The 26,418-nt window shown below is 37.6% G+C and overlaps 1 protein-coding gene across 1 annotated transcript in view; it reads right to left on the bottom strand.

Annotated features, from left to right (window-relative positions):
* Window positions 1-12,648: 12,648 nt before the first annotated feature.
* Rab39a (RAB39A, member RAS oncogene family) overlaps window positions 12,649-26,418 on the bottom strand; it is a 39,247-nt gene continuing 25,477 nt past the window's right edge. Inside the window, exon 2 of the mRNA XM_047518838.1 lies at window positions 12,649-13,623. Within this exon, the coding sequence (XP_047374794.1) occupies window positions 13,197-13,623 (427 nt within the window). The 3' untranslated portion in view covers window positions 12,649-13,196. The remainder of the gene's footprint in view (window positions 13,624-26,418) is intronic.

The raw sequence follows: 26,418 nt of genomic DNA, 5'->3' as shown, positions 1-26,418 counted from the left end.
AGACTTCAGGGAAGAATCTGCTCCTTGCCTTTTCTCGCTTTGAGTCTGCCCAAATTCCTTGGTTGGTGGCTCTTTTTGCTATCTTCAAAGCCAGCTGTGTTGCCATCTCTTTCTTGGCTCTGACTCCCTCATAGTCATGTGGTCTTCGCCCTTTCTCTTACTTTGACCCTTTTGCCTCCCCCTTATGAGTACTCATGTGATTTTATTTGGGCCCACCTGGATCATCCAGGACACTTTCCCCACCTCACAATCCTTAATCACATTTACAAAGTCCCTTTTGCTGTGTAAGGTAACATATTCATAGATTCTGGGTATTAGGCATGGACATCTGGGGGAGGGCAGCATTATTTTGTCTTCTACATGTACCAGCAATTCAGTCACTCACATCCCAATATACTATTTTGAAGCAAATTCCAGATAGCATAGCATTTTATCTATAAAATGTTAGTATCTATCTCTAAAAGATAAGAGCTCTTTTGGAAAATGTGACAGTAATATTATCATCACACCTAAAAATAACAGTATTTTAAAATCATTGTTTAATATTTGAATTCCCCTGATAATGACATAATTGTTATAGTCACATAAGAATTCTGATGTATCCTTAGTTTCCTTTAACTTCAAAACTTCTAAGGTGAACACTGTGATACCCTACCCTGACCCCACTTCTGTGGAGGATTTGTTGCCCAGGCTTCTGGGAATGCTTTTGTCAGGCAACATTTCAGTAGCCAGTTCCCATGGGAATTACCTTAACTGCAGAGTGCTGCCTTACCCCAGGTCACAACCCTTTTGGGAGCCCCAGATCTGACAACTTATCAATGAAAAGGAATAAAGGCAGGCCATCTCAGCTCCTGGAGATCCATCCTATGGCAGTTGCTACCAGGAGGGTTCTGGCAAAGGAGTAGATACAAAGAAGTTTGGGGACTGAACTACTTTTTACCTGTGTGATGAGGACACCATCATAGGTTGTTAGCACTTCCAGTGGGAAACTGTGTGCTGTCTGGTGGAAGGGAATGCATCATCTGAGGTGGTATCTAAGGCTTGTGAGGAGGAATATGAACTAACTAAGGGGGTAACTATAGTAGTTATAAGGACAATTATATTGGAAGGCTATCTCTAAACATAAGAAAGAGACAAGAAATGTCAAAAGCAATTATTGCCAGTTGGAAACTTTGAAATTCTGTCTGGTAACTTACAAACAGGCTTTAATCTCTTATATAGAAGGACAGAGAAAGGTAAGGTCCAGGCTCAAGACTCAATCATCAGAATAGCTTAACTCCAAAGACAGTTATACTCCCTAAATGGCAGGTCTTCTATGCCAACATCAGAGGCCCTGACTGGGAAAAATGGGATCTGACATGTGGGGTAAGGACAGCAAAGCTAATTACCTAAAAATCTTGAATCACAGGGCTGGAGTCGTAGCTCAGTGGTAGAGTGCTTGCCTGGCATGTGTGAGGCCCTGGGTTTGATAACTCAGCACCACATATAAGTAAATAAAATAAAAGATCCATTGACAAAAATACTTATATTTTAAATAAAAAATGTTTTTAAAAAATCTTGAATCACAAGGAATTTCTTTGAATCCTTTGAACTTGAAGAATCCCCTACTTCCACATTAAGAACTAGTGTCTACCTTGTTTATTGATGATGCAGAGATGTTTTCCCGTGCAAAACAGCATGTGCCTCTTCTGACAGCTAGACCTAAAACTAGCATCAAGTGAATAGAACTTAATCAAGAATATGCTGTGCCTGGCAAGGTGGTCTGCGCCTGTAATTTCAGTTACTTAGGAGGCTGAGGCAGGAGGATTGCAAGTTCCAGGCCAGCTTCAGCAATTTAGCGAAGACCTAAGCAACTTAGTGAGAACTTGTCTCAAAAAACAAAAAACAAACAAACAAAAAAGGGTGGGTGTGTGTGTGTATAGCTCTGTAAAAGAGTGACCCTGGATTCAATCTCCAGTACAAAAAAAAAAAAAGAAGAAGAAGAAAAAGAGCTGGGCCATATAGGGGAGGAAAGAGACTAATCTAAAAGGAGCTCCAAGACTGTCCATATGTGCTGGGAGATTATGCATGCCATGGATTTCAGAAGGTACTTGACCAGCAGACCAATGTATAAGTCTGAATAAGAGAAATTTTATTGATTTGGAAACATTTGCAGGAATATTAGATTTAATACTCTGGCAAGAACCCCAGAAGACAGCGCTGACTTTCTCCCAGCATGCCTTCTGACAACATAGAAACCAGTTGTCCACCCTAAGATGAAGTTGTAATGCTAGAACTGCCATGATGAATAGTAGAAGACAGAGTTAAAAGGTAAGAGCAGTGAGCATGCTAAATGGGCATACATGTAAAGTGGAAACTTCTCCAGATTACGTATTTCAGAAAGACCTAGAGGATACACTCATTTACCTAGACAATAAGGAATGTCCTGGTAAGGGGAGCATCTGTGTCATTCATCAAGGTAGTCAGTCGTGGCTCTCTTTTTTAGGTTGGGGCCGAAGATAGGAGAGGTCATGATAGAACTGGGCTTTCTTATGACAGAGTGACCAGCACCCCAACAGAACAGGTTCCTGCTCAGGAGGTGTGAGTCACCTGAGAAAATGAAAAGTCTGAAATAATCAGTAAAAGATTAAAGACAAAACCAAAGAGTAGATATAAAAAGCGAGCTCCTGATGGATCTTCCAGTCCTGATAGGAACTGGAACTGACCAACTGAAAAAGACCCCAATTCTTTATTTAAGGGGGAGTAGGTTAAAGGCAGGGATAAGGTTTCAGTGGGAGGAGTTTTGTTTCGCTGTAGCGCTTATTTCTTGGTGTGGCAGGGGTCTTGCAGTAAACAGGTTGATTGGCGTTTGGCAGGTTACACCCATCTCAGGAAGGCTGTGCTTGAACTTGAGCCGTGAGCAGCTGGTAGGTCAGGGTGCCAGCATGAAGCGGGAGGACTCACACCAGGGGGTTTCTGCCTGGGAGATTCCAAGACAGTGACTTCCCTGCCTATGGCTTGAACATTACTCAGTTCACACACATGGTTCATAGATGGCTTCCAGCACTTTCTGATAGGAGAGGCAATAAAACAGGTTAGGTGCAACACTTATAAACCACAATGTATGTCAAGTTCAGGGGGCATCAGGGATAATGAATCTGCAGAGTTATGGAGACAGTCATTGAACAGAGTTATGGAGACAGTCATTGAACATGACATCTGTGTGACTAGTTTTGAAAAATTGAATATTGATAAATTATATGTATATATGGGGTATAAAATGATGCTATGATATCTGTATAAAATATGGATTGACCAAGTCAAGCTAATCAACATACCCATCACTTCTAGTACTTCTCATGTATTCCTTTTGTCTAACTAAAACATTGTATCCTTTGACCAACATCTCTCCATTCCCTCAACCCCTAACCTCTGGTAACCTTCATTCCTTGCTTAGTTTCTGTGAGTTTGATTGTTTCGGATTTTACATATGAAAAGAATATGAGGTATTTGTCTTTCTGTGTCTTACTTCATTTAGCTTGATGTCCTCCAGATTTATGTGATGTCTAATTTTATTTGTCAACTCAGTTGGGTCATGAGGTGCCTGAAATATTTGGTCAATAATTATTCTGGGTGTTTCTGTGAGAGTGTCTTTGGATGAGAGGAACTTTTAAATTGGTGGACTTTGAGTAAAGCATGTTACTCTCTGTAATGTGAGTGGGCCTCATTCAAGCAGTTGAAGACCTGAATAGAACAAAATGACTAGCTTCTCCTGAGAAAGAGGGAATTCTCCAGAAGACTACCTTTGGACTTTATATGCAATATTGGCTCTTTTTGGTTTAATAGTAGATGGCCTTTGGAGTCTGGCTGCAGTATCAGCTCTCTTGACTCTACGGTATGCCAACCCACTTTGAAGATTTTGGACTTGTCAGCTCCCAAGTGAAGAGTGAAACTCCAGTTGCCTCATGGGAGCCAATTCCATATAATACATATCTTTAAATAATAAACATTTTATTGGCTCTGCCTTTCTGAAGAACCCTATCCTGTTGTATCTCTATTGTGAAATAGGTGGGCAACCAAATTGGCATACTTAATGTATATCATCTAAAGAAATCAAGAATGTATGATCAGGAATGTAATAGCTCTCTGTTGCTATAACAAAATACCTGAGATAATTAACTTAGAAAAGGTTTATTTTGGCTCACAATTTTGGAGGTTCTAGTCTAAGATCAGTCATACTCATTGCTTTGGGCCTGTGGTGGACATGCCAGGTGGTAAAGATAAGGAATGCATGGCAGAACTTATCTCATGGCCAGGAAGCAGGAGAAAAAAGAAGAACCTGGCACAGTGGTGCATGCTTATAATCCCAGTGGTTTGGGAGGCAGAGGAAGAAGGATCACACGTTCAAAACTAGCCTCAGTAACTTAGCAAGATCCTAAAGAAACTCAGCGAGACTCTGTCTCTAAACAAAATACTAATAAGGCCTGGGAATGTGACCCACTGTTAAGCACCACTGGGTTCAATCCCTGGTACCCCCTCCCCCCAAAAAAAGCTGATGTCCTATAATACCCTTCAAGGACTTGCCCCCAGTGACCTAAAGACCTCCTCCTAAGCCTCCCAATAGCACCACCTGGGGATCAAGACTTTAACCCATGGGTCTTTGGGGTCCCCCAACATCCAAACTATAATACAGAGGTCGATAGCAGTCATCAAATTTTTGCAATTAAACCAGTTTTCAGATCCAGAACCTATGAACTTTTAGAAAAAGTTGGGTCCCCAGGAGGGAAAACCTTATAACACCTCAGCAAATATACAAAGCAATGTTTTCTCCATAGCTTACCAAAGAGATTTACAGTCATTTTCTATATACTGGGGCAAGGAGTATATTCAAAGATTTCAAAAAACACTGGACACAGAGTCTAAGTTGACAATGATATTCAGAGTCTTGAAGTGTCTTTATGGTTCCACTGTTAGGAATGGGCGCATACAGCGACCAAAAAATAAATGACACCTTTACTTAGGTCCAGCTAACAATGGGTCCAATGCATCTACAGACTCATCTGTGGTCATTTACCCAGTCCTCAAGTTTATGATTGAACTAGACATAGCTGATAATTGGGCACAATTACCATATTAGATCATTAGCCTGTGGGGAAAGCCAATAAGTAGGCTCTGAACGTGCACAACTTCCCTGGCCAAAATAACCAATATTATATTCTGGGGGAGATGGTAGATATTAAGGCTCTTTTAGAGATTTTAGGATTCAGGAGTGGTAATCCTCATCACAACTCCATTTAATTCACCCGTCTGGCCCCTGAAAACACTAGACATACTCAACTGATTGCAGCACTAGTAGCACAAATTTTAATACCAGTTGAGGTGTAGTATCTTTGCTAGAGTAGATTAACATGGTCCAGGTTTATGGCATATGACCTGACCTTTGACTTGTTGAATACATTCTTCCCTATCCCTGTCACAAAAGAATATTCAAAACAGTTTGCCTACTAATGAAAGGGACAACAGAAAAAGTTTACTATTTTGCCCTAGGCTGTTATTTCTCTTCTGTCATACTATAGTCAAAGAGACCTGGATTATTTTATTTATTTATTTATTTATATTTTTACAGACTGCATTTTGATTCATTGTACACAAATGGGGTACAACTTTTCATTTCTATGGTTGTACATGATGTACAACCATGATGATTCATGTAATCATACATGTACATAGGGTAATGATGTCTGTCTCAGTCTACTATCTTTCCTTCCCTGATCCCCTCCCCCCCTTAATTTTCCTCTACACAATCCAAAGTTCCTCCATTCTTCTCTTACCTTCCCCCCAACACCCTGTTATGGATCATCGTCCACTTATCAGAGAAAACATTTGGCCTTTGTTTTTTTGGGATTGGCTTATTTCACTTAGCATGATATTCTCCAACTCCATCCATTTACCTGCAAATGCCATTAGTTTAGTCTTCTTTATGGCTGAATAATATTCCATTGTGTATATATACCACAGTTTCTTTATCCATTCATCTATTAAAGGGCAAAGACCTGGACTATTTTAATATCCTGCCCAATTATATTGTTAAACAACACCATGTTAGTCAGGTAGCTATTATGATGGAAGCCTTCATAAAGACACATATATTTTAGGAACCTTCCATAAGGAACCTTCCACAAGAGAAAAAAATTTAGGAATCAAGTGATCAGGTGCATGTTGCAGGATATTCTATCTAAAGAAAAGAGTCAATTGTTGCATCTTATACCTCCTGTCATGAGTTATGAAGGCAACTTAATCTACTCTAGATGATACTGCTCTAATCTGTGTACTGGGTTTTTTGAAAAGGAAAGGGATTGGTGAGGAGGTTCAGATTGTGATGGAAGTGGCCTTGCTGCTTGAACCAAACAATCAGCATTTGATGTGTTGGTGGTGGAGAAAGACACCTTGTGGAGTTTATGGCAAGACCCAGCTGGAGAATCACAAGCAGCCCCAGGTTTCTGGATCTTAGTAATTCCAGCTGTGGTAGGGAATTATGTACCTTTTTATAAACAATTCCTGACATGACACTGGACACTCGTAGAGGGGAAGAACCCGACGATGAAGTACTAAGTGATCATGTGGCTAAAATTGCCCTTCATGAGTTAGTTTCCATCAGAGCCACCAAACACACAACTCTTTCTTGAGATGGAATTAACATATTTAGGATCAAACACAAACCAGACCAGAATCACAGCAAGCTGCATGGTCAGGAAACTTGGATCTATGTCATTCAACACTATTGAATCAGTACCTTCTTTCTTATACACTTAGGGCCACGTGACCAACTGATGAACAACGCCAAGCTTGATTCGTAATGGATTGACTCAGTGTGCATGTGGAGGCTAAACAAGGGCAGCAGTTGCACCAAAGCCTTGAAAGGCAGTGGTTAAGAGTGATCCGCACAGTGGGTAGAGCTTTGTGTGATGTGCTTGAAAATGTTTCCGTCCTTGCCCAAATCCTCTGAGCCAGAATAGGTTCCATCTTGAACACATCCTAGAGTCCAGTTTTAGTAAGAAGTCTGCCAAGTCAGCATGAACACAATCCCTCAATGAAACCTTGATATCAAACTTCTCATCCTCCATCATCCCCCAGGTGCTATCTGATCACCCTTCTAGCCTTAAGCAGAATCTTCCCCATATGCCTGGTATTTCTTGTCAGTAATTTTTCATCCACTGTCACCCCTGCGGGCTTCTCTTCAGGTATACATTCCCATTTTTCCTTGTAGAATTTGAAATTGTGCCCAGTTCTATACTGAAGTTTCTATTCCCCTATTGCAATAGTTCCTGAGTAAAATCTGTTTTTACCAATTTACTGTCCAACTCTGGTTTTCCTTTGACATCTTGGTCATTCACTTTGTGTGGGAAAGAGAAATGGCATGAAGTTAAAATATACATTATTTCATAATGGGAAAAAGTTTGATTAAAACTTTGAAAACATATGAATGAAAAGAAGTTAGTCACAAAAGGCCACATATTATAGGATTCCATTTATCTGGAATGTTCAGCATAGGAAAATATAGAAACAGAAAGTAGATTAATATGCAGTTGTTGTTGGGGAAGGGGTGTTGGATGATAACTAAAGGGCACAGGGATTTCTTTTTCAGGTAATAATAATGTTCTAAAATCGTGGTGATGGTTGCACAACTGAATAGAGTAAAAAACATTGAGTTGTACATTCTAAATGGTTGAATTGTGACACGTAAATTGTCAATAAAACTGTTATCAAAAAAAATCTTGTAAAAAGCATTGCTACTGATAATTATTTTATGTAATCTAAAATCCTCTGACCCACAGTCCTCACCACCTTGGGTGGTGACTATTTCCAGTGCCGCTGTTGGGACGTGCCCTGGTCCACATACATTCTAGCACCTGTCCCACTGCTCAGATGCTGTTGTTGATCACCAACAAGCCCCTAGAGCTTGTCTTTTAGGGCAATACTAAAGCATTTTTTTTTTTCTCTAACAAGAATCAGACCATTTCAGAGTCATGAGCATTAAAAATGAACTAGCAAGATGGTCATTACTAACAATTCTGCCTAACCATGGAGATGAAAACTGACTTTGACAACTTGATAGTTATATTATTATTAAAAACAAAAGAAAAATAAGAGGACATTTATCAAGTGCTTACTATGTATCAAGCACTAATGGTAAACATTTACATGTGTAACTGGTTTTATGTGTGGGGGGTATGAACATTTCCTGTGTGATTTTAACAGTTTGATTCAAAATTTAATTAGCTTCTGCTGTGTGTAAAGCTGAAGCATGACAAAGATGAACCAACTAGTGATCACAGATTTTAAAATATCTCTTAGTACAAGTCCACTATCCCTTTCTGCAATTCAAAATCCAAAATGCTTTGAAAAGTCTAAGCTTCTTTTTATAACTCATTTGACAGCAAAAATCTGACCTGAACTGATGATAGATTACTTACAGACTTCATCTCTTCTAGTGTGAATACTTGCCATTTTGCTGTGTAAATATTGTTTGATAATGGGACTCTGCCACACACCCCACCATGGTATAATGTAATATATATGAAATTGCAAAAATTTGAATTGATTCTTACTTGTATTTCATTTGTGAACATACACACACACACACACACACACACAATTGTAGTTAAAGTACTTGCTTCTGGTTTAAAACACTATTGAAGGTGGATTGCTAAAGATGGATAATAAACAATCTTACTCTCATTCTTCTTATTCAAATTTAAAGTCAAATAACATTAATAACACACTTCAAAAGTTTATGCCACATCTTACTTCTACTGGCTATTATCTGAAAATAAAAAAGGTCAAGAGATGATGATAGCAAAACATGTTTATTCCTCCACAGAATGTATAAATTAAAATCAAGTATGTGGAACTCACATTTAATAGGATTAATTCAACATAAAAACCATCAATTAGTACTCATTGAATGTCAGATAAGACAATGTATTAGGCACTACTTTAAAAAAAAACAAAAAATTTACCCAGAGAGATAACAAGGTACACTTACTTTTAATATATCTTTTAAATTTCTTCTCATTTATTTTCTACCATGGTTATGTGCAATAAATGAACTAGATTGTGTAATGATTGATATAGATTGTCACAGCTCATCACTCCTGTGTCTACTTGCATCAGTTATTAACTTTATAGAAATAACAGGTCATGCAGCAGTTCACTCAGGTTCAGGAAAAATAGTGTTAGGTAATTCAAGACCAGGTGAAGATTAATTGTTCAGGAGTTTGGTGAAAACATTGGGAATGTATTCTACTACTTTAAAATACAAAGTATCTACTCTAAAGACTTTACAGTCTTGTGTTTTTTTCCCTAAAGATTATATATTTCCTTTGCATTTCCAAGCTAAATCTTTCCAGGCAGTAAGTGGGAACAAATGAACAAGCTTATGAAATGGTTGTTTAGTCTTCCTAGTCCTCCTCACTGTAATAGACTTAAGGAAATTATTCAAATTCAGTGCACTCTTTGAAGTTAATGGAATCTTTGTTCTTAATTGAATCAAGGTCAGTATAAAAACATTAAAATATTAAAATACTCTTAAAATGATTTTAGTAATCCATAAATTCAGTTTTTTAATGATGAAAAGTTTCCTAAAAAAGACTTTGTTCTGGTAAACTTATCTTACCCATAATATAAAAGATGTTTTCAGTTGCCTCCCACAAAAAAAAAAAAGAGAGAGAGAGAGAAGAAAGAAAGAAAGAAAGAAAGAAAGAAAGAAAGAAAGAAAGAAAGAAAGAAAGAAAAAGAAACAAAAATCATGGAATGCTTGAGGCTTCTGGAATCCTAAATTCTAAGTTCCAGCCTCAAGAAATCTTGTTTGCTACTATTATGTATACAAAGGCCACATTTAAAAGCATTCTGATTACTTAAACATTTTGGTTTAAGCTTGCTATTAAATGAACCATCACATCACTACATGCATTCAAAGTGTTAATGCAGCTCAAGATGAGCAATTTCTATTAGGGAAAAGGTTATTATACAATTAGACAGTTTTTCATTTCTTTTAAAAAATTACTATTTAGTAATTAGTTACATCATTAGCTTTACATTTTAAATGAGGTTAAAATTTAAATTAAATGAATTTTAAATGAAGTAATTTTAATATAAAATCAAGAATAAGTGATTTCTAAGAAACTTAGTCAAAATGTTTTGCCTGGAGCAAAAATTTTTCTATTTTTGGAATTATTATCCATATTTTCCATAGCAATGTATAAAAAATAGGTCAGCTGTTTTATATATATAAATGGATAAAGATATCTGGCTAAGGGTATACAGATGTTTGGCAATCTTGTTTAAGAACTCAGATCTTTGCAGTCATCATTCACTATACTATGGTTTTATCACAAATAGCTTCTCTAAAATATAAAAATGATTTAACCCTAATTTAGAATTTTGTTGATTCCATCAGATTATATTTTCCCTTTTTCACACCCCTCAACCACCAGCATGTGTACATGCCATGTTCATGTGAGTGTGTGTGCGCACACTGTCACACACACACAAACACACACCAGAGCATGGTAATCAAGGTGTTAGGAGACCAGAGTTCTAGGCTTGCTTCTGCTCATGCAAGTATTAACTTTTTGGGTTCTGCTTTCCCAATTTTTTCTTCTAGTTTCTTAATTCTGTTCTAAATCTTGGAAAACATTAAATCCTTCAGCCTGAATAATTGGTCTCATCCAATGTTAATATTATAAAGGGTGTCCACTGAAAGTTAAATCACATTTTATGTTACTGCTGTTTAACTTTACAAGTAGACACAGGTGATTACACTTTAAATTGCTGTTAGATACTTAGTAGTTGAGCTTATACCATTTTGGACTGATGGAAAATTTTAAGATTTAACATTATAACAGTAAAAACAGAATACTTCACATTTTGGGGGACAGCTATTTCTCATCTGGTCAATTATGGTTTGAAGTCACTTGTGAAATTAACTTAAGAATATAAAAAAAGTTGACAATATAAATATTTAAAATTTTATAGTGACATAGTTTATATCTTCTCTCTTAAACACTATTGAAAATACAAGAACCTAGAAAATGTACAAGTATTTGAAAATACAATTAAATATCTACTTCAAAGATGCACAAAAAACACATTCAAATGTGATTTTTGACTGAATTAATTCTCTGGGGACTTCCCTCTCTACCATTTTTGCTTTGGAGGAACAGTGGTTCAGGGTAAAAGGGCAGAAGATAAGCATGAACCAAGGATTCCCCCAGGTCCATGAAAACATGTACCTTCTTCTGCCCCCTCTGCACACATGAAAGGAAAGATGATACAATTCTCATCCACTGTAAATATACTGGTATGCCCATGACCAGTTGATATCAATCTCACATTTACAAAGCTTTTTATTTTCATGATTGGCTTGGTTTTTAAAATAATTCCATGAAAGTCAATAAATGAGGTTACTAGCTTTCTTTTTTTTTTTTTTTTTTTTTTTTTTGGTATTGGGGATTAAACCCCGTGGGCACTTAACCATTGAGCCACATCCCTAGACCTTTTTATTTTTTATTTTGGGACAGGGTCTCATTAAGATGCTTAGGGCCTTGCTAAATTGCTGAGACTGGGTTTGAACTTGGGATCCTCTTGCATTAGCTTCCCATGTTGCTGGGATTACAGGCATATGACACCATGCCCCACACTATCCTTGTTTTACAGATGAGAAAAATGATGCTTAAAGGGATCAATGACTTCCTTATGGTCAAATATTGGTAAGCAAAGTCAAGTTTAGAACCAAGTTTCTGAATTTCTTGTGAAATATTGTATTATACCATTTTGGTTTTCAAACAAATGAAAAAACTATAGTTCAATGGTAAAAATCTTATGCTTCCAAAAAGGCAGTTTCATTTTGTACCCCTTTGTAATAAGAACAGTTTACAGAACAGAAGAGACATCTATGCCATATAAAATATTTGACATTATGCTCAAAATGTCCCTCTTGGAAAGAAGTTTAACCAGTAAGTTAAAAATTAGGAAAGCTGAAAGTCATTTTATTTCTAAACTGATAATTCTATCTTCACTTGTACTGGGAGGTTGTAAAATGCAATTTGAATGTTAAATTTATCAACCATCTAATCCATTTTCCTTGTTCAGAAAAGTCTTTTTTCTACATTTATCTTGTATTAGAAATGGGAAAATTTGGAAATCTACTTGGACAAAAATGCTGTTACTGAAAACATTCTGGTACCTAAATTGAAAATTTAGGTACAGTAGTTCAAAGTAAATTGCATTTTTCATGGAAAATGTCAGTATATAAATAAATTTTGTATTTTCTTGTCTAAATTCAGACAGTATACTACAACATCAAAATGTCTATGATTGAGTGGTCCTTCATTTTTGTTTTTACAAATATTTGCTTAAAATATTTTGTCTGAATCCTTAGATATAAAACAAAATTTTCAGGAGCAATAAATCAAGCAAAAAAAAAAAAAAGAGTATAAAACTTATTTTCTCATATTCAGCCAAAAATAAGAGAGGATAAATATTTCTGAGAATGGTAAAAAATCTGGGACCTTAAACACGGAACTGCTATTTTTGTCCTAGTCAGTATTTCTGAGGGCTGGGGTAGCTCAGTGTAGAGCTCTTGCTTAGCATGGGTAAGGCCCTGGGTTTACTCCTCAGCACCACATTAAAAAACAAAAACCAAAAAACAAAAAAACAAACAAAAAAAACCCAAATAAATAAAAAATTTAAAAAGGTTAAATTAAAAAAATATTTCTGAGATTGTTTACTTTGCAAGTGAACAGCACACTTTTAAATGCACTTTAATATTCACTATTAACTCCAGAATATAACTCTTGATAAAATCTTTTTAATCAGACTGTTATATGTACAAAAAACCCATTTTGAACTGTCAAAAAAATGAGTAATATTGACATATCTGGACACTAAGGTCAGCTATTTGCTAACAAAGTAAGAATGGAAGGAATTATGTTGGTACTCCAGTTTCAAAAAGTTGTCTGCTTCACCTGATAATTTAGCAAAACACCCAATCTTATAGTGTAACAAGCATAGTGCTCTGAATCAAATAGCTTACAAAATAGTGTTAGTACAGGCTTAACTTTTTAAAATGCTATCATTGCATCCTTCTGCCATTAATGTTGATATTTATCCTGAAATGACACCCAATCTGTTCTTGTTCTTTGGCATGTTTGAAGTCAGCAAAAGCACTCCTTCCTGGGCTTTACTGCTTCCTCTGAAGAATGCACAGTATTTGGAACAAAACCACTCTTAACCCCTTCCCAGCCATCCTGAATACAAATTTCTCCCTTTTTAATAAGTTCATATATGTCTCTTGTCAAGATTGTGAAGGATTCCTCAACATTTGTAGCATCTTTTGCTGAGGTTTCTATATACTTCATTCCACAGTCTGCTGACAGTTTTTCAGCTTCTTCCCTTGTAACTTGACGTTGTGAAGCTAAATCACATTTATGTCCCACCAGCAGAAATACAATCTGAAATGGCTGTACATGCATTTTTGCTTCTTCTAGCCAATCTTTTACATGTTCAAAAGATCGTCGGTTAGTAATGTCAAATACTAAAAATCCACCAACTGAGTTGCGGTAATAGGATCGAGTTATTGATCTGCAAAATAAAGAGAAAAAGGGTTGTATAAGGATGACGTATTATTTTTCTCTCCTTCAAACAATGTAGTACTATAATAAAATTTGAAGATATCTTAATATGATTTAACTAGAATTTACAAATCAAATACAGTGTCTCAAGTGAACAGTATTCTATGAGACTAACATGCAAACCTGTTTCATACATTGACAAAACATTAACGTTTTTAGATGGATATGGTATGTCATCTCACACTATCTTATGTTTTGTTTTAAAATATCTGATAGCATAATTATTGCATCATTATGGGTAAAAACAGGCATATAAAAAGACTACAGAGGGCTGGGGTTGTGGCTCAGTGGTATAGCACTTGCCTCGCGTACGTGGGACACTAGGTTTGATCCTTAGCACCATATAAATGAATAAAATAAATAAAATAAAGGTATTGTGTCCATTTACCAAAAAAAAAAGAAAAAGAAAAAGAAAAAACTATATAAGGGCAGAGGTTGCACAGCAAATTGAATTCTAAGAATCTTGCCCTGTCATGTAATTCAGCAGCTCCCCCCTGACAGTTTAGAAAAAAGAAACAAGGGCAGTATTTTTTTTTTTAGATGTTGATAGACCTTTATTTTATTCGCTTATTTATATGTGGTGCTGAGAATCAAACCCAGTGCCTCACACATGCTAGGTAAGTGCTCTACCACTGAGCCACAACTCTATCCCCAACAAGGGCAGTATTATGGACTGAATGTTGTGTCCCACTCCCCCAATTTTTATGTTGAAATCCCAATTCCTAAATGTGATGATGTTAGGAGATGAGGCCTTTGGATATAATTTAGGTTATGAGTTAGGGATCAATGCCCTTCTAAAAGAGAGGTCAAAACTCTCTAGTCTTCTTTCTACCAGTGAGGCTACCACAAAAAGATGGCTGTCTGCAACCCAGAAAAGGGTCCTCACCAGAACCTAACCATGCTGGTACTCTGATCTTGACTTCCAGCCTCCAAAACTGTGAGAGATAAAATCCTTTTGGTTAATCCTCCCATTCTATGGACATTTGTACTAAGATAGCAAACTCGTTCCACTATTAGCTATAGGTATATTCCTGCACTATATCTATTCAAGAAACAGAAAGTTATTTGGAGTTGGGGTATGAATCTGAGATATCCTAATGATTCTTAGTTTGGCCCTTCTCCAAGGAGTAGTCTCCACTCTTTTCTAGGCTTCAGTAGTTTGGCCTCTGGAGAAAGCTTTTCCAATGGAATTGCCCTGGGGATTAGCCAATGGGGCATAGAGGTGGGGACTAGAGGAAAGGAAAGTAAGGATATCTATTCCTTCCTTTGTCTCTGTTTGGCGTGGCTTGGTAGTTGTATTCCTCTGCTTCTGGTCAAGGTTCCTATTGGGTAGTCACTTTCCTATGGCTATAGCTGGGGATTGAATCCAGGGCTTTGTGCATGTGAGGCAAGCACTCTGTCAACTGAGCTATATCCCCAGCCCTGTCACCAAGTGTTGATAGTAGCATTCTCTTTCCTAGCCTCCTCCAGTCAGGTGGTTAATGGCCTCACATTGTTGCTATCCCTGAATGCTTCACCATCCTTTGTAGGTGCCCTTGATTTTGACATCTCTGGAAATAGTCACTTCATTCAACTCTATTCAGTTAACCTACTATTGTGCCACATCTGTTTGCTGACTGAATTATGAAGTGACATGACAAGGCAGCACTGTTTTTTGTTTCTTGCCCTTACTTATGCTATTTTCTCTATCCATCATGCCGTCCAGCCCTTTTCTGTATGTCTAGCAAACTTCTATTTTTTCTTCAATAGTCAGCTCAAGAATTATATCACCTGGAAAGCTTTCCCTGCTACTGACCTCTGTCTTAGACACTCCTTATTTTCATTGAATTGTTGATACACTCCTTCATGATTATAGCAAATTTCATAATGTGCTGAATGGATCTACTGGGATGTTTCCTACTCAATTCCAAGCTCCTGAGGGTGTTATGGTTTGGATGTGAGGTGTCCTCCAATAGGTCACATGTGAGACAATGCAGGAAGATTCAGAGGAGAAATAATGGGAAGAGTCTTAACCCAATCAGTGGATTAATCCCTGATGGGATTAACTGAAATGGTAGGGTGTGGCTGGAGCTGGTGGGAAGTGGGGTGTAGTTATGGAGTATATATTTTGTATCTGGAGAGCAAAGTCTCTCTGCTTCCTGAAGATGTGAGCTGCTTCCCTCTTCCACCATGATGTTCAGCCTCACCTGAGCACCAAGGAATGGAGTCAGTCTTCTATGGACTAAGACCTCTGAAACTGTAAGCCCTCAAATAAACCTCTCCTCCTCTATAATTGTGCTGGTCAGACCATTTAGTCACAGTAGCAAAAAAGTTAAAACAGAGGGTCAAAAATAATTTTAAAAAATGTGTGTACCTAACAATCATGTTGCTTGGCAAATAGAGATGTCATTAAACGTTTGTTATACTGGATCAGTTATTCATCTTGGAGAGGGAAAGTGCTAAGTGTTCTGAGTCAGGGATACTCTGTGTGTGTTTGTGTGTTTCCAAGTTGCCGATACTCTTTATAAACCCATCTGACTCCTTGCCTGAGGCACAAAGACCTTTCTGAAGGACCAGTGGGTTGTCTCATGCTCTCCCATTCTCCAACTTTCATATATCTTCATTATCCTATTGCTGAAGTCACAGCTCAGTTCAATGACCCAATAGCACACATACTTTTGTTGTCAGAGTGTGAAGAAAGTATTTTACCTCACTTTTCTACTTCTCCTGCCTCCCAGTTACTCATAGGATTCCTAATAGATTCTCAAGTAACTATTTCTAAAACACTGTTCTTGAGGACTACAGTACAGTAATTGACAATAAGAAAAATCTCCCATAATCTTTAGCATGTTATGAATAATGCAGTTCATTTAAGTTGTTGCTGTTTTTTATTTTCATAGGATAGTTAATTTGTTATTGTTTTGTCACTCATCTTTATATGTATGAGTTTAGGCAGATGTGCAGTGTCATAAAAGAAACCTAATTAAGGCTGTTATTAGACTGAAAGCAAATTTACCCTCTCCCAAATTTAATTTATCACTACTATAATTTTTAAAAATGTGCCTTGGTGGTTGAAAACTCAATATTGAAATGCTTATTGTAGTATACCGAGGATCTTACACATGTAGGCATGTAGGAAACACCAGCAAAGTATTTGTAATATACTCTACAAAAGTATCCGTACTAATAGTTGGAATAAAAGGTCTCAATATGACATCTGGCATTTTCTATGTAATAACCTGATCTCCAGTTTCTGTGTGAGTCTAGATATTAGGTTTAAAATTCTGACCTGTGAGAATTGGGGATGTAGTTCAGTGATTAAGTGCTTAACTAACCCAAATACAATCTTCAATCCCTAGTACCACCAAAAAAAAAAAAAAAAAAAAAAAAGAAAAAAAAAGAAAAAAGAAAGAAAGAAAGAAAATGGAAAGTAGAATTCTGACCCCATTAGGCTTGGCTTCAGATTCAGATATAGTTGTCCTTTGGGAAAAGGTTTTCCCTGAAACAATAGGGCATCCCTGCTGTCAATCATTTAGGGGAAGAGGCAGGCCTTCAGATAGAAAACTTGACTGTGAAAGGGAGGTCTTACAGAGTTAATGAGGGAGCACCTATTTTTTCTCTGGATCTTCCTTCTTTAGGTCTTCAGAAGTTTTTGAAGGTATTATGAGGAGGTAGGGAACAGAACTTAAAAGAACTACATATGTGGTTCTCCGACTAAAGAACTTAATAATTGATGATGAGTAACAATTCCTTAAAAGTGACAATACTTTTTTGCATGTTACTTTACATTTATTTCCTTCTGGGCTTTGAAAGCCTTACTGAATAAATGGTTGATTTAAAGGAAAAAATAGGGAAGGGAACAGAGGAAAGGGAAGAAGAACAGAAGGAAGTAAGGGAGAGAGAAGTCTATAAATGGATGGTAAACTGGTCTCAAGTTATAAAGGTGGAATTAAGAGTTGTGAGACCATCCTCTGGCAAGAATGGTAAAGGGGGTATAGTACCTAAATTCAGTGTGATGATGATGTGATAGGAAAGATGAGTTATGGAGGGCAGGGATCAGGGTTACAGGCTCTAAGTAGCTCCTTGTATTTCCCAAGTAAACTTTTTTCTTTTTTTCTGGTTCTGGGAACTGAACCCAGGACCTCACATGCTAAATATCACTTTGCTACTAAGCCACACTTGTAGTCCCTGGTTTTGATTATAGAAGAAATCTTCTGGTTCTTTTATACTTTGAAGACTACACTATCAGCAAATATCATTTCATTTCCGGAGGAGTAGTTTCCTCGGAAACTCCTGAAACTTGCTTTCTCTGCGGCACACTCCTGTTGCTTATTTTGTAGGATCAGGAGGGGCTGGCTTATGTTTCCTCAATACCACATCCAGAGAGTTATTCCCTCTCAACCCTTAGTGTTAAAAAAAAAAAAAAATCCCCTTCTTTGAGGCTTATACCATCTGGTTTGTCATCTGCCAACTGCTTGGTCATTCTCCATGTACTAAAGATTTTAACAGTTTACTTTGTTTTTCTTTATCAATTCCTGTCATTCTGCCTACTGATTTCAACATCCATTTGGATGGGCTTTCAATATCATCTCTCGGTCTCTTGATTTCCTCTAATGAACTTTTCCATACATTCTTCCTTTCTTCCTTTATCATCATCAGAAACATTCACCACCTCCAAGACTGCAAATTCACTAAGTCTATTTTTTAATAAAAATCTCACTGCCTGCCAGTGCATTTTTATTGTAATAATTCTTTAGTTTCTTCAAGATTTGTATCCCACTGACCAACTCTATCACTTTATATCCTTAATATCCACGTATCTGTACCTTCTTCCATATCTTAGCTTCTATCATTATCATTACTGATGGAAATCCCAAGCCCTTCTCTCTCTAACATATTCATCTGGGAAAACTCTATCTCTTGATCAGTCCATCATGCAGCTGAAAGTTTCTGGGGAATATCACTCAATCAGGAAGGCTGGTGTCAGTATAAATTAATTATAGGCAATCCCAAGTGGGCAGTCAACACTGCCAAGGAATACTGCTAGTATTAAGAGAAATTCTTCTCCCTCTTTTCTCACATTTAGACTTCTACCCCAGGAAGAAATGGAATTTCCATTTAATAGTTCTCTGCACAAAAGAGAACTGGAGGAATACTTTAGCCCTTTTACGAATTCCTCTACAGAAGGACAAACAGCTGCACGGTTCAGTTAGAGTCTAATTCTCAGGTCAGGGGGCAGGATCATTGTGTGTTCCAGGTTAGTACTCTGGTGAAGCATCTTTTCTCCCTCCTTTCCATTTTCTGCATCCAAGCTACTGGCTAGTTAACTGTGAATGGCATGCAGGTGCCATGTCTAACTTGCTCATTGCTGAATACCCAGTGGTTTTCAAGTGCCTGGCACATGGTAGTACTCAAGTTATCTTAGTGAATGAATGAATAGTTCATTTGGTCAGAGTCATGTACATAGCTGTTGGGGAAATAGGAGAAATGACAGAGCAAGGAAATTTAAAGGAAAAAGATAACAGCAGTGCAAAAAAGAAAGTTGTCCAATATTAGCTCTATTAGTAATGTGGTCTCATAGTTTCACACCAAGGTCACTGAATTGCTAAGAGCATATCATGTTAGAGGAGGGTAACTAAATTAAATATGCAGAAACACATGCCCCATGAAAATAAAGTAGCCAGCAATCTCTGCTGTTTCTTGAGGGAAAAGGGCCCTTTAATCAGGAGCAGGTTGACAAAAACAAAAAGATAAGCTTACTATGTATGTTCCCTACAAAAAGAAAGGCACATAATACCTGGTGGACCGTTTTGAATTTTGGAGGAAACTTTAATAGTAAAATGTGCTTCTCTGACCAATAAAGTGGGAGACCCAAAAGGCTACCAGCTTTAACAGGACTGAAAACAAGAGAAGTTCCTTTGGTTGTCTAAACTATACTGAAAGCAATTTGCCATTTGGGTCATGGGCCATCAGATCTAATAGTAGCTGTCTAAATGTCTACAGCAGACTGGGATGTTCAATTAAGCCCACGGAAGCCTCCACTGGACAATTATAGGAGTGGCATTTTGGAATAAAGTCATGCTTTTTGTCAAAGGCTATTGTGCTTTTGAAAAACATTTCTTGGCTTATAACCTGGCTTTGATAGAGAGCAAATGCCTGGCTACATGACATCAAATGACCTTGCAATTTGAGTGCTCACCAGGAACTGGGTATTCTCTGATTCACCAGGCTGGAGCTTCATCACCAAGCAGAAGTCATATATACAGGCAGGAGTATAGAGTGGGACCTGAACAGACCTGGAACAACAAGACTTATATATCACCCCCTGAACCCACAGCCATATCTAGATTTCCCTATATTTAAAGAAAAAATATGCAAGTCAGTCTTATAAGATGACTCTAAAAAATATGTTAGGGCTGGGGATATAGCTTAGTTGGGAGAGTGCTTGCCTTGGAAGCACAAGACCCTGGGTTCAATCCCCAGCACTGCAAAAAAAAAAAAAAAAAGAGTTAGCATCAGTCAGCTTTCCTCTATGGTAAACTTGATTAGTGGAAGAAAAACTCTCCAACTTGTGGGACTTCTAGTAGTACAATTCATTGCCTACTTTTTCCAGAGAAGAGATGGAGGCATGTAGGTAAAGATCCACACCAAATCATGAGCAGAGGCTAACAGGCTTGATATGTTTAAAAACGAAACAAAACGAAATGAAACCAAACCAAACCAAAGACAACAAAAACATGATTGGAGGACTGGTAATTGGTGATTTGAGGAAGAGGCATGAGACTAGATTATATAAACACTTGTATCTCATGTGAATGCTCACCAAAAGCCCATTCATGGAGTTCTTAATAATTAGTGGAACAAAACAGTCCTATGGTTATTAATATTGTCACTCCAGTTTGAACTCAAAGTAATCATGGTATAGAGAGGGAGGCTATGCCTGAGCTCAATAGAGATTTTTCTCTTGCCTAGGCTGGCCTAGACTATCATTGCTTGCTACCCAGTTTTCCAACAGCATGGAGTGGACACTGACACTTCCTCATTGTAAGGTATTTAATTTGGAATCGGGCCATGCTCGCAACACCATCCATGAATTTAGGAATGCATTATATACAGTTATGATGTTCTACATGTTGCTATCAACTAAAGTATTCACTTGACAGTGGCAGAGGCAGGGAAAATGGCTGATGCCAAGGGACTCATTGATCTTATCATATCACTATTACCTAGAGACATATGGCCCTATAAAACTGGGAATGGGTTATTAGGACTGATTTATGTCCATGTCCAGGGGATGACACCTTGTAAGATTTTGGCCTGATCCTTTAGGATGTACACATTCTAAATTAGACCAATATAGTAAGTTGTGTTTTCCCTCATAAACAGAAGCTATAATATGGGAAGCAAAGGGTGAAAGTGGGGTGATGGTGCCTCTCACAATTGCACTTAATGAGTCACTAAAATTTTTTGTTGCATCTAATCCCTGTGACTCTGAACTTTGCTGATATAATGGTTTTAGTATTCAAGGGTGTTTTAGTCAGCTTTTTTGTCTCTGACCAAAAGACCCAACAAGAACAATTAAGAGGAGGAAAAGTTTATTTTGTCTCATGGTTTCATAGGTTTCCTCTATGGTTGGTTACTCTGTAGCTCCGGGCCTGAGATGAGGTAGAACATCATGGTAAAAGGATGTGGCAGAGGAAGGTAGCTTAGGACATGGCAACAAGGAAGCAGAGAAGGAGTGCTGCTCACCAGACACAAAATATAAAACCCCAAAGACACACCCCAGTGACCTACTTCCTCTAGACATACCCCAGCTGCTGCCCAGTTACCATCAGTTAATCCATATTAGTGGACTAATTGACTAGGTTACAACTTTCACAATCCACCCATTTTACCCCTGAATATTCCTGTGTTGACTCACACATGAACTTTTGGGGGGACATTGCATATCCAAACCATAAGAAAGGGAGAAATGCTTTCACTGGAGGACCCTGTTGAATTAGAAGCTGAGGCTGCTAGCTGGCCATGTGGGGTTTCTTATGGGGCAGTGGGTGAGCAGGCAGAAAAGGGGCAATAGCACCATGAGGACCACACAGGCTTCCTTTGGTTCTTGATGCTCAGAATTCACGAGATCTTTTGGTTCATTTTAAGCCTGATCCTCCAGGTTTCTAACAAGTCTCTGTGATTCAAACATGTTTCCTGTTACTTTCACTTAAAAAAAAAGTTTTTTTTTTTTTTTAAACTTTATTTATTTGTTTTTGTGTGGTGCTGAGGAGGGAGCCCAGTGCCTCACACACGCTAGGCAAGCACTCAACCACTGAGCTACATCCCCAGCCCTACTTTCACTTTCAATTTAGTCCTCAAGTTGGTTTTGTTGCTAGCAGTCAAAGATCTAACTGATAAAGTGAGCATAGATTTTGTAAGGACAAATGGTACAAAACAAGGATACAAACATTTTATAATTTTCAACATAGACTTTACAAGAGTTAATTTTTTAAAAATGTACCTACAGATAATGGTAATGTACTGTATATTTCAAAAGTCAAAAGAAAGAATGTTTAATCTAATTTAGACATATACAATGTATATACATATCAAAATATCACATGGTACCCAATCAGTCTGTACAATTTTTAGGGTTATGTATCAGCTTAAAAAGTTAACTTAATTTAAAAATTATGAAAAACAGTGTGAAATCTATTTACTTAATTTTTTAAGTGTACAGTATAATAGTGTTAACTATAAGCACTGTGTTGTACAACAGATCTCTATCATTTCCTCATTTAAAAAATTTTTTTTAGTTGTCAATGGACTTTTTATTTTATTTATTTATATGTGGTGCTGAGTATCGAACCCAGGGTTTCACACATGCCAGGTAAGTGTTCTTCCATTAAGCCACAATTCCAGCCCCTCAATTCCTCATTTTTCATGACTAAAATTTTATACCCACTGAAAAGAACTCCTCACCTACCACCCCGCCACCTCGTCCTTTTGTGACAGGGTTTCACTTAGTGCTTTGACTATATTCCTTGTTGCTTTGAAACTTATATGGTTTATTCTTTTTCCCAACCTTTTCCCTGAACCTCTCCCTGATCTTCCTTTGCCTAAACTTCTCCTCCCGGATCTTCTTTTCCCTGACCTTCTCCTTCCTGATCGTTTCTCCTTTGCTAGCAAAGCAATAAACCTTCTTTTTCCTTTTTCTCAAAACCATGTCCTCATTATTGGATTGGCACTGGGGACAAGGACCGAGTTTTGGCACCAAATTTGGCACCCCAGATGGGACCTGAGAGCAGCCCCCACTCCAGCTTTCTTGGGCAGGTCTGACACACCAAGTGACCCCCACTTCCATATTGAGGAGACAAGGTGGTTGGTAAATTTGTTGAGAGCTGACCACTGGAGAAATTGGGAGATGGTATGAGTTTACCTTGGACGGAACCAGAGGAGCTGTTCCTGTGAGTAAAGGGAGAGACTGAGGGACCATCCCAGCAGCTGCCAAGCTCTTTTTGCTTTGGGGGATTCCTGCCTTCTCTCTCTGAACTGCACAAGTTGCTCCATCAGTTGCTCTACTTTGAGAAAAAGGAAACTGAACTCAGGAAAGTTGCAATACCCTTGGCCATTTGGTAAGTCCCCTGGTGTGCATACTGAGACTCTTGATTCCATATACCTAGTTCCTCTTTGTGGGAACATCTGGTCCCTCTTTCTGTGGCGCCAGTGGTATAGGAGTCATAGTTAAGTGGGACTTGAGAACCTAGGGATAGTACTCCCTTCTGATCTGTTCTAAGTTTTCATCTGTTGGCCTTGGGCTTAGGAATTCCCTTGGGTTGTCTGTTTTGTTTGTATCTGCTATCGCCCCTTTTTAAAAGAGTGGCCAGTACTGTATTGATTCTACAGGTAGTCTCTTGGGAAAGATCTTGGCTGGTCAATTTAAAGGTCCCATCTGTTGGCCATGGTTTTGGGCCTCCTCTCTGGTTGTCTCTGTTTCTTTTTTGTACAATCTTGCATTTGGAGTTGGTCTGTCAGAGGTAAAGTGGATTGAAGAAAGGGCCATCTATAAGTCTGTCTAAGATAATGCTTTTCACTGTAATGATCTGGTGTTAAATAGCTTTCTAGATTATTACACAATCTTGCAGTTGGAGTTGGTACATGCAGGTCTCTCTGTTTTAAAAGTTCCCATCTGTCAGTCCCGGTTTCAATGATCCTCTTCTCTGTTTTTTTTTTTTTTTTTTTTTTTGTCTGTTACTGGCCCTTTAAGACATAGGCCATGCAGCATTGATCTTACTGGTAGTCTCTTGAGCAGAGAGATCTTGGCTGTATGGGTCACTTACAGGGATAAACCTGTCTAAGAGAAAAAGGGTTTGAGTAACACAATCCGGCCTTTAAATAGTTTTTCTGGATTATTATACAATCTTGACATTAAAGTTGTGTCTGTCAGGAGTAAAGTACACGAAAGAGATTCTGTATGTAGAGGCATTTTATGCAGTTGTATGATAAAGGGTCTGAACTATCAGGAAATAAGTTGAAGGTGCCAAAAAGCACTGCCTCTGGTGTGCAAAGATAGCAGGATGCCAGAAGAAAGGGTTAGAAAGAAAAAAAAAAAAAAAAAAAAAAAAAAGATTTCAATCTTTTAAACCCAGTGCTGGCACTCCCAGCACTATTTCTCAGTCTGCCTCCAGGCAGCCGCAGATCATCTCACTGTGGGGACATTAGCCTTAAATTGGGGGTTGGGGGGAATCCCAGAAAAGCTGCCTGGGTTGTAGAAAATGACCAAAGAGAACCTGGCCTCTGTCCCTTTGGCTCCTGGGGTAGGGGGTAGAAACTGCTGGCCACAAAGGATGTGGCGGGAGGTTCCAGCACTGTCAGTTTATGACCTAGGGACAGGAATAGTCTCTCCTTTTAAGATCTGATAGGAGATCCCATTTGGCCATGTGATATTCATCACTGGGGCAAAGCAATTCTTGCTATAACAGTATCCCATCAACTAAATGCCTAGGGAGACTGGCAGAATAAAAACTGCACTTAGAAATGAAAAAGACAGAAACTAAGGCCAACCTGTGTTTTGTAGGCAGCCTATGCAAAGGGATCTTCAAGGAAGTCTAAAAAAAAGGATGGAAAGGTCCTCCTCCATTACATATCAATATGCAGGAATATAAGAAAAAAGGAGCTTCTGGGCACAATCAACAGTGGGGAATTCAAAGTCAATGGTATTGTGATAATGATAATGGAGACAGGTCAGGCTCAAAAATATCCTGTGCTCCAACCCCTTGAATGCAACATGGGAGAAGAGTAAGGCACCGTTTTTTTTTTTTTTTTTTTTTTTTGTATATGCTGGACTGTCCAACCCTCTCCTGGGATAAAATTTGTTGTATAAATTAAATGCACAGATAACACTCATAGGGTTTGTTTCAGAATGTGAATTTAAGAAAGGGCCCGAAACTAGAAAAGATAAAAGGAAGTTATAGGTATGGAAATATATTTTTAGTATGGAAAATTAGAAGGTAAAAGGTATGTTTCTGGAGGAGAAAGTATTTTGTCTGGTAAAGTAATATTCTTGGGCTAAAGTTCAAGATGAAAGAAAACAAAACTAAGGATATAAAGAAGTCGAGAAGTTGTGAATGTTTAAGCATGTTAAGGTTTGAGGAAGGTAAATCTCAAAAAGTTTGTGATTAAATTGGCCATCATTAGCACGGTCAGTTGAAGTTATTTGAACTTTACTGTATGGATATGAAGTAAAGTTTGAAACATTGATCTGCTCTTCTCTATTGAGATAATTTTCTTGTATTTGTTTGGTTTTATTACTTGGGGAAACTAAGTCTTAAAGGAATTAGGGTTTGTACTTGTTTTAAAGTCATAAATGATTACTTTGTAACTGGTTAAACAAACAACTATTACTTAGATTATAACAATATAGTTGACACCCTAAATATATGTGATTATGTATATGTATGCATCTGAGAACTCTCTTTAAGCCTTAGTGTTCTGTAAAAGTTTATAAAACAAAAGTTTATGTAAATTTACTGGCAAGATAACCAATAAATGCTCTCTTTTATACATTGTACCTGAGAAGGGCCACACTGTCATTTGAAGATCTGTCTTTTATCTGTTTGCTTTGAGTAAGTCAGTTTCTGATCATTAATACTGTTGCCTAAATGTATAAGAGATTTAAGCCTATTCTTTGATTTCTGTTAACCCATTCAGACCTGTGGTTATTTTTACCATATACTGGATTCTAAATTGTACTTTAAAAGTTAAGCTTAGTTAAATGTAAAACATTGGAGAGCACTTTTCCAAGTTGGTGTTCTCCAAACTAAAATTAGGTGTAGCAAAAGTCTCAGGTTTGTATGAAAATAACAAATTTGTTTGGTATTTATTTGTGTATTTGTTTTATAGCTGAATAAAGTAACCTATTGTCAATGTTACATATACAATTTTATATTACTCTTTACCTTGGAATTGGAATTTAAATATATTTTTGGAAGGTATTAAGGAAAGCCTGACCTGTTTAAAGGAGATATAAAACATGGAAGAATTCTGCCACTTTTTTCACACAAAAAAGTTAAGAGCTCTCTTAGCCTGTCTTGGATTCATGTTTCAGGTGTAATACTGTATTGTGTTATTTGTGAAGAGCCCCACCTTACCTGAGTTAAGGCTTTGCCTCCCACCTCCATGTCAGAATGGCTCCAAAATAGACTAGACTTCAGTTCACTTAAAGTTGTGTTCAAATGACTGATTTTGTTGTAAAGATTACTGTGATCTTAATAAGGAATAT

Source organism: Sciurus carolinensis, chromosome 11 (genome assembly GCF_902686445.1).
Source record: "Sciurus carolinensis chromosome 11, mSciCar1.2, whole genome shotgun sequence".
NCBI lineage: Eukaryota > Metazoa > Chordata > Mammalia > Rodentia > Sciuridae > Sciurus > Sciurus carolinensis.
Note: the sequence above shows the minus strand (reverse complement) of the source record. Positions and strands in the feature narration are given on the sequence as shown.